We start from the raw sequence: 9,115 nt of genomic DNA on the forward strand, positions 1-9,115 counted from the left end.
ATTACGTGCTTTGCAGTTGTTGAGGTCATGACATCAATTTCAGCAAAATTTGAAAAATAGTCAACCGTGACTAAATAAGACTTTTGGTTCAACTCAAATAAATCAACACCAACTTTTTCAAATGGTGATAAACCTTCGGGATGTAGCAGTAATGGTTCTCGTTGGTTGTTTGGCTTTGCTTGTTGGCATATTGTGCAATCATGAGCCAGTTGTTTTAATTCGTTTGGCATTCCTAGCCAGAAAACGGTTTCGCGAGCTCCTCGTAACATGCTATCAGCACGAAGGTGAGCTGAATGGAGTTGAGATTTGATTTCTGATCGAAGAGGTTGAGGGATGAAGGTTCTCTCGCCTTTCAGAATAATGCCATTTTCTTGACTCAGTGTGTCCCGAATGGAGAAGTAAGGTTTGATGATGGGAGGCAAATGTTCTTTGTTGTCAGGCCACCCATTCTTGATGACTTCGAGCAGGAGTTGAGATTCTTCATTCTTTTGTATTGCACTCTTTATTTCTTTTAACCGTTCATCAGGAATTTCATCTAGAATTGGTTCTGTAACCACTTGTGCGATTCGGTTTGGTTGATCGAGAAGTTCCGGGTAGGCACGACTTAATGTGTCAGCAATTACTAATGCAGTGCCTGGGACATATTCAAAAAAAATATCGTAACGATTCAGTCGCATAATGAGAGCTTGGAGACGCTTTAGCGCTTGACTCAGAGGTTTTTTTAAAATAGACTGTAAGGGTCGATGATCATTGTGAACTATAACCTTTCGTCCGTACGTTTACTGATCAAAACGTTCCAGACCAAACACAACAGAAAGAAGCTCTTTTTCAATCTGAGCCCAATTTTGCTCTGTCTTTGTCAGGGCTCTAGAAGCATATTCAATGGGTTGATCATTCTGAAGCAACACTGCTCCCAAACCACTTTTGCTACTGTCTACTTGAAGAATTAGATCTTTTCTTTGATCAAAAAATGTCAAAATAGGAGTTTCGCAGAGCTTTTCTTTAACTTTATTCATTGCTTTCTCACACTCTTCACTCCACTTCCATTTCTCATTCTTCCTCGTCAGTTTCCGTAAGGGTTCCAGGTCATTGGCTAGGTTTGGCAGGAAACGAGCCAAATATTGTACCATGCCACAAAATCGTTTCACACCGGAAACATCTTCAGGAGAAGGCATACGTTGAATTGCTTCGATTTTCGCAGGATCAGGTGCTATTCCGTTGTTTGAGATCAAGTGACCCATAAATGTGATCTGCGAAGCTTTAGTTACAGTTTTTTCTTCATTTAGTAAAATGTTACATTCATGACATCTCTCAAGTAGTTTTGTTAGATTTTGGTCATGGTGTGTTTCAGCCTCGATTGTGGTCTTTCCACAACCAATAACAATCACATCATCTGCCACTGCAAATACACCTTGCAGTCCAGACAGGGCTGAGTGTAGTCTTTTTTGGAAGATCTCACTGCTCACTTTCAGACCAAACGGAAGTCTGTTCCATCGGAATCGACCGTGAGGGGTAATCATAGTAGTCAGTCGGCTGGAGGCATCATCCAACTTAACGTGCCAGAAGGCATGCTTAACATCAAGTTTGCTGAACACTTTTGCACCCTTCAGAGCAGGCAATATATCATCCAAGGTAGGCAGTTTGTAATGTTCACGCTGTAAGGCGACATTGAGAGGCTGCGGATCAATGCAGATTCTTATTTTTCCATTAGGCTTGGATACGATAGCCATTTGGCTGACCCATTCAGTCGGATCTTCGATGACTGAAATGACATTACTAGCAACCAATTTGTCAAGCTCTTGCTTAACTTTTTCTTGCAAGGCTACAGGTATGCGGCGACAAGGTAAAATTCTCGGTTTGACACTACTATCAACAGTTAAAGATACAGTACCTAAATCACCCAAAATAACATCATCATGTACAACATTTGCAATAAACGAATCAGCATTAACAGTTATCAAATTCATTTCTGTTACTGTGCTATAACTTAGCAAGCAATTCAAATTATTATCAACAACATGAAATAATATAGGATATACCTCGTTTGTTTTTGTGTTGGTGACATTTAACGTTGCAAGACCAGCTATCTTAATTTTGGTTTTGTTCCACATTGTCAGCTGTTTGGTGCAAGGTTGGAGTTGAGTATATCGCACATACTTCTTACATATGGTATTGACGTCAGCACCGGTATCCAATTGAAATCGTACCGTGCAACCATTTACTTGAAGTAAAGCAGTCAGTCTGTCTTTTCCATCATGCACCGCATGCAAAAATTCTTGTTCGGGTTCATTTTCCACCTCTCGTAATGTAGCTTGCTTATCTTCAATGCAGTGAACTTGTGATCGACATTTTGATTTGAAATGATTCAAACCATGACATTTTGCGCATTTCTTCCCATACGCAGGACAAAATGATTTTCCACGTTTATGGCTTTTACCACAAAAGTTGCACTCTGACAGGAGTGATGTGTGACGACAGGTTCCTCTGTTGGCATAATCATGCTTGTTGCTACTGACTTTTTGTACTGTACCATCTTCAACTTGCATTTGTTGCGATTGTGCATCAGACGAATCAAAAGAACGACAGATTTGAATGGCTCTGTCAAGAGTGAGGTCATTTTCTCTTAGTAGCACTTGGTACAGTGCAGTATAGACTCAGGTACAGTATAGATGATCTTGTCACGCAGCATGCGACTTTTCATGTCTCCAAAATTGCAGGTTTCTGCACGACTTCGAAGCTCTATTAAAAAGTGATCAAAGTTGCCTGTTGACCATGTGGCTCTCCAGAATTTGTATGCTTCAAGGGACTCATGCTGCCTTGGGTTGCAATATGCGGCCATTTTGTTGAACAGTTCTGCCGGGTCGTCCTTGACTTGACCTGTTGTGTAAATGAAGTGCTTGGCTACACTTATCATACCAGATCCAGCACAATTAAGAATGGTTGATCGCTGAACTTTGTTAGGTTTTGCATCAGCTCCACTGGCTATAAGATAGACTTCTACCTGTTCTTTCCAACGTCGGTAGTCTTCCGCTAAAGACGCTGAATGTATGTCTAGAGGTTCTGGTAACCGTAATCCTTCCATTGCAGATGGATACTATCAGGAAATAGGCTAGTACGGTACAGTATGGTAGGTCTATGTTAGTATACTTCGTAGGATCAACTTGTTACAACACAGGATTCGCTGCCACCATGTTAATATCCCTACTCTCGTGATATTATGTGTTGAACTAAGTCGATAAGACGTTCGGCAGAATCTCTTGTATTTAGACAGTCTTGAACATGAACGTTATTACTCCACAAGTCCACATACGAATCACAATGCACAACCAAGAAAGCACATGGCTGTAGCATGGCCAACATAGAAATCTTGTTACTTAGTTCATAGTCATACCTATCAACACTAAGTACGAAGGATTATTACTCGGAAGAAGCGCTACGACGCTGTCAACCAACGGCTGAAGAGCATGGTCGAAAATTATGACTCAACGAATATGGACATGAAAAGTTATCTTCGAGCAAATGCACACAACTTGTAATTAAATGAATGCGATTGAAATGTGCACTTCGTCAGTTGTCGTGCTTCTAAGTTTTAACATTGCATGTCGTCAGTTCTTTTAATAAATTGTCGTTCTTTTAACCCTATCCTAACAAGGCTCGCGAGTTTACTAAAAAAACTAGGTGTGGCCAACCCTGCACACACATTTGCAATCGTTAATTACTAGAAACCTATGCGTCGTAGACTGATGAGATTATTACAGGTTAGTAGAAACATCATCTGGCTTCCTGTATACATCATAATTGTAAAACTAAAGAAAGTGAATTTAGTGTAAATTAGATATTTCTAAAAGTGACACATTTCTATAAATTCTTCTTGTTACGCCGCGCCCCCGCTGTGAAAAGAGAACGAAAAAGAATAGTTAGTCAAGTTATTGGTGCGTAAATGAGTAATACGCTTCAATGCGGAGAGAGAGCAAAATTATATAAATATCACAATATCTCAAAAATTACAAAATCCAACTTTATCAAACAAACATGGACATATATATAGCTGAACATTTTTTATGAAAAGTCACCAAATTTTAATTTTCTACAGCAAAAAATGCAACGGTACGCCACGTTTTGCTATGACTGTGTGCGGGAGAAGCGATGATGTTGGAATGTTGTCCGTATCTGAGCAGGATCTGGACCTCCTCCTCACAATCGCGATTGTTCTTGAATATTATCTGCTCAAACAATGAGGTTTTGTGATGAAACAATCAGGTATTTGTTGTCAATAAAATCAAAATAAAACTAAATTTCAAGCACTGGTGATGATAAGTTGAAGTTTTAAAAGATGTCCATGGCTACCTTGACAGCGTATTCCTTCTTGGTCGCGTTGTGGATGCATCTCTTGCAGATGGAATAGGATCCGATCCCAATCTCCTCTTTTTCTTCGTACTCCTCCAGGAAGCTCTTCGGGGAGTTGTTGATCTGGAAGAACGAGATTTTGTGAGATGATTGACAGCTTATTGTCACATCACAAATATCAGAAATTTGCACTGAGCTCAATCAGTCTGGCACACTTCAGAGTCAACACAAAATCTTAGTAAAATGGCCCATGCTCATATAGATGAAGTTAATAGGCCGAGAATGAAGTTGTCCAAGATACACCAGAGCACAAGGTGAGCTTCCGGCATGAAGTTAGTGAGATTTCAAACTCACCCTGTTTGTGAGCAGAGCAGTTCCGCTAAAGTCCCTTTGAGGGATGTTCGGGTTCTTCTTCACCACGGATTCTGAGCGTCATCTATCTGTGGAGCGACGAATGAAAATCCTCGGAAGAGCTGTTGAGCAGCAGCAGCACTTGCCGGCACTCGACACTGAATCTAAGAAAGAAATATGATTTCTATTGTGATTACGTGTATAATTACGTGCGTGAAATGCATCTTTGTATTGCATTGTGGTCACAACGCAATACATTCCCACCACTCGGCTCTATGTGGCAGCAGAGATCAATACTACGTAACCCAACATCAGCCCAATATATTATTACAGCATAATCAGTGATATTACTCACCTCTGCCTGGCACACAGCATGACGGAGCGTTTATGTCATCATGCTTTTTTAATTTTCAGCCAGCCGACTATTTTAATGGAAAATAACAAGATGTCTATTGTCTACCTCTTTGGGTCCGAGAAGTGAACTTGGAGTCAAAATAAGTTGCATCCTCAGCTCTGGTGGCTGCAGGTTTGAAGGGAGGATCAATATCTTTCCTCAGGAGCTTGTTCCAGTCGATGCCACTGAAGAACGGATGCCTCTTGATGTCCTCCACCCCACCCAGACCACTCCCCAGTCTGGAGGAAGAAACATCAGGAGATGAATTTATTCGTCATCAACTACTTGCCAGGTTTAAAACCGTAAACACAAACATCTTATAAATCAATGAAGAAGAGAAGATGTCTATGGTCTTGTACGACATTGTACATGTGGAATATATTCTTGTAAGAATATTAGCTTAATAAATATTAACAAAACTGTTAAAGAATCTATCATAGACAACAGCTAGATACGCTGATATGTGGCAAAGTTCCTATAAATGCTGACAACACCTTCAGTTTTAACAGAGTTACCACGACAACTCGCTAATAAACATCAACATCTTCAACTCACCTATTCGCAGGGTTCCTTTTGAATAGCATCCTCAGGAGAACCTGCGCCTCAGGACTCAAGAACTGTGGCATACCCAGCTTAGCTCTAAGCAACAATATGTTTTGTTAAGTGTTCATATCCTGAGATGTGATATATTGAGAAACAACCACACATGGCCTTGTTCATTATCAGCATAACAAATCGTAGCAAGTCGAATAATGTGAGCATCTTAGCCCAGAAGCCCTTATATCATGCTAAGCTACTTATAATGTGGCACCAGCTATTACAGTAATTCCCTCTGGGTGGGGAGAGGAACCAACAATTAAGCTTGAGATTGAAGCTTCAAAGAGAAACAATTAAAGTTCAAAAAGGAAAAAGGGAGCTTGTGATGTAACAATTATACTTGAAACCATGATTATCACATCACACTTCACAGTGAGGAGGTATTTGGCAAATAAACTGTTAAAATTGCCCAGCTCCAACTTTCTTTTGGGACAAGTTACGTTACTAATGCCACATATATATACCAAGTCAAAATATAATGAGCCAAGTCAAAATATAACGAGCCCAGTCAAAAGTTAAGTCAAAACGTAATATAGGAAGTGAAAAGTTTCATGTAACATTGTGGTTGAACTAAATGTGAATTAAACATAAACAAGGTAGAAATAATGGAGAACCAGCAGGTTACAGAGGTTTAAAATTTACACTGACTTACTATGAGATCATCGTCCACAATTATTATGCTAACAATGGCCTATGTACATTTCATTCTATGTGCATCATCTGTATATACATACTTTAATATCTGGGTCATCGTGTCTTTTCTGTCCCTTCCTTGGAATGGAAGCTGGCCGGTGAGCATCTCGTACTGAAATAATGACATCACCATTTCATTAAAAATACAACCACGTGCGAATGAGACGAGCTCGGATATTTCCACACAGCTGGGCATGAAATTACAGAAGCTTATGCCATAGTTTAATCAACAAACTTAGCATGCCAGTTGAGAGCAGAGCATAATACCATGAGCACGCCAAAGGACCATCAGTCTGCGGAGCAATCGTGGCCATGGCGGTTCACCACCTCAGGGGCCATGTACTCCACTGTGCCGCAGAACGAGAAAGTTTTCTCTGATCCATCCAATGACTCTTTGCTCAAACCAAAGTCAGTGAGAGCGATGTGGCCGTCAACATCGAGCAGAATGCTGGAGATGACAAACAGCCTAAACGGACAATCACATGAACAACAACTGAACTGGATTGTCACATTCCAAGCACCAGGTTAGCCCACTGGTAATTTGCTATTCAAATACATGAGAATAGTGAATAACTTTAGTGGAATAGGTATTGTGCAGTGTTTACTGGGATGGTGAGTATGAGGGAAAGTATCTTAATAATCTAATTTCTACTTCAAGCATAAATGAACCAGATTTTAAGAATCATCAATCGGTAAAAAGAAATGCAACGAGTTTCAGGAAAATGACATCACCAGCTGTTGTCAGCCGTGTATCGAGATAAACAGAATAAAAAGAATATAATCTAAACAAAAATGTCGACCTGGTGCGCTTCCTGTCAGTCAGTGCATGCAGTGAATAAAAGTAATTGAGCCGCTTATTAAACTTAAACAAACTGAAGTCGGATTTATACTGACGTACAATAGGCATAATTATGCGTGTGACTGCCGTCTTCGATATCCTTATGAGCAGAATTTCCAATCTAAACGCAAAAAAATCGTTTGCCGCTGGTGGGCGCAGCAAACAACGTATTTTTTCTCGTTATACAGGGGCTCTGCGAAAGCGTTCGAGAAATAAAAAAATAAAAAATTTGAAAGCAACATCCGTATAGATATTGGCAACAGTATAGGAAATAAAATTTGCAAGAATACCGCCAAGAGACACGACGATAACCGTAGCGTTACGATCCCGACAGAAGTTTGCATTCGAGTGTCAAAGCAAACTTTTCGCTGAATACAAAGCCTACATATCAAAACATGGATGCAATGGCCGCGAAACTGCTCGGCGCAGCTGACTCCATGCTGGGCTGCCTACAAGGTGACCATAGGTTGCAAGCTGTTGTGATTTGTCTGTTCTGGTAAAGAAGAGCTAGTAACTTGGAACAGCCGCAGGATGCGACTTGTGCTTGACGAGCAGGCGAAACTAACTTGTAAGCGGGGAATAGTCAAATATTCTAGTAAACAAATTCTGTCAAGAATACGTCTTGGTAGAAATACAAATAAGTTTGAAAGTATTATTAACGCTACGCTGTCAAAGATTTTGCCAAAAGGTCGACATTTTCAAAGTACGATGCCTGTGCGAGCTCACCTGGCTGTGATATGCCGCAACAATGCACTGGGCAGTGCAGTGGGATAGTTATAGGGCTTCTGTAGCTTCCGGCGTTGGTTTGCAAGTGGGTTGTCCAGCAACGAAATGCTTACCTGGTCTGCAGGCCGATCAAGTCCAGGCTGGATTGAAGAGAGAGAGGAGTTTGCTGATTAACGAAGTGATAGCTCGTTGCCTATATTCTGGAATTTTTAAATAGTTCAACTGGACAATCTACAAACCTAAATCTGCAAACAAATTGAATTAAATTAACCCAACACGTGCCATATTAAATGGTTTCCAACTATCAAGCGTATACAATCGTGCATCGTAAACAAACCAGTTGCAGATTGTTTACAAAATTTTATGTATGATATATATATCATTTAAACAATTAACAACATTTGCGAAAAACTAGAAATGACAAAACCAAACCAATTCTTGAAAAATATTAAGACAAACAGGCAACAAAATTACATGTATGTTTAATTGTATATACATAGCCAAGAGATTGCTCACCTTATGTGTAAGTTATTCACTCTTCTATTAACCACAAGCTAACCCAAGTCAATTTTAGACAAACTCTTCATTTAAGAGCAATTTTGGAAGATGTGGAAATACTGTAAAGTAAAAATGTGATTTACAGTGGGACCTCGTTAATCCGGACCCGAATGAACCGGAATCCTGCTATCCGACACAAAACTGCCGGGAAAGGATTTCTTCCTATGCATTTTACCCCTTTAATCCGGAAATCCCGCTTTCCGACTCAGACAAAAACGTTTTGGAACAAATGTGCTAAATCAATATTAATAAAATCCGATAAACCGGATTATTATCAACAGTTAAGCGAAAATGATTCATAATTTTCCTAATACAGTATGTTAGTTTGTTGACGAAACAATAGTCGATTACTATCTACGCATAATTGCGTTGCGTTGCATAATGACGTTGTAGCAGCGGTGACGGTCCTATTCGTTGTGGAAAGCCACTTTGTCAGTTACAGCTGAGTAAGCCGCACAGCTTTTTAGTCATACTATGAAATACTGTACAGTATTTGAGAAACGAAAAAATAAATTGTTTATCAACACTAACAAACAACGCTTCCGCGGTCGCAAAAAAATACGTACATTACGTAGGTTGAGTGCGGCAATCTATTGAAGACATACTTCTGC

General features: G+C 40.0%; 1 protein-coding gene across 1 annotated transcript; it reads right to left on the reverse strand.

The window, feature by feature from the left end:
* Positions 1 to 4,707: 4,707 nt before the first annotated feature.
* On the reverse strand, positions 4,708 to 8,102 carry LOC143464622 (ribosomal protein S6 kinase alpha-3-like). Its single transcript, XM_076962511.1, has 6 exons — positions 7,947 to 8,102; positions 6,650 to 6,848; positions 6,424 to 6,494; positions 5,648 to 5,731; positions 5,159 to 5,331; positions 4,708 to 4,862 (listed from the first exon to the last, which is right to left on the reverse strand). Exons 2-6 carry the CDS (start codon positions 6,650 to 6,652, stop codon positions 4,780 to 4,782), a joined length of 414 nt encoding a protein of 137 aa, XP_076818626.1. The 5' UTR covers positions 6,653 to 6,848; positions 7,947 to 8,102; the 3' UTR covers positions 4,708 to 4,779.
* Between the last annotated feature and the right edge of the window lie 1,013 nt (positions 8,103 to 9,115).

This window comes from Clavelina lepadiformis, chromosome 1 (assembly GCF_947623445.1).
Source record: "Clavelina lepadiformis chromosome 1, kaClaLepa1.1, whole genome shotgun sequence".
Lineage (NCBI taxonomy): Eukaryota > Metazoa > Chordata > Ascidiacea > Aplousobranchia > Clavelinidae > Clavelina > Clavelina lepadiformis.

Bases quoted from the DNA above. Each gene is read 5' to 3' on its own strand.
- LOC143464622 (XM_076962511.1), bottom strand. The intron at 5,732-6,423 runs GTATGTATATAC...ATTGTTGCTTAG, and splicing joins ACGATGACCCAGATATTAAA to AGCTAAGCTGGGTATGCCAC. The intron at 5,332-5,647 runs GTGAGTTGAAGA...TTCTTCCTCCAG, and splicing joins AAAAGGAACCCTGCGAATAG to ACTGGGGAGTGGTCTGGGTG.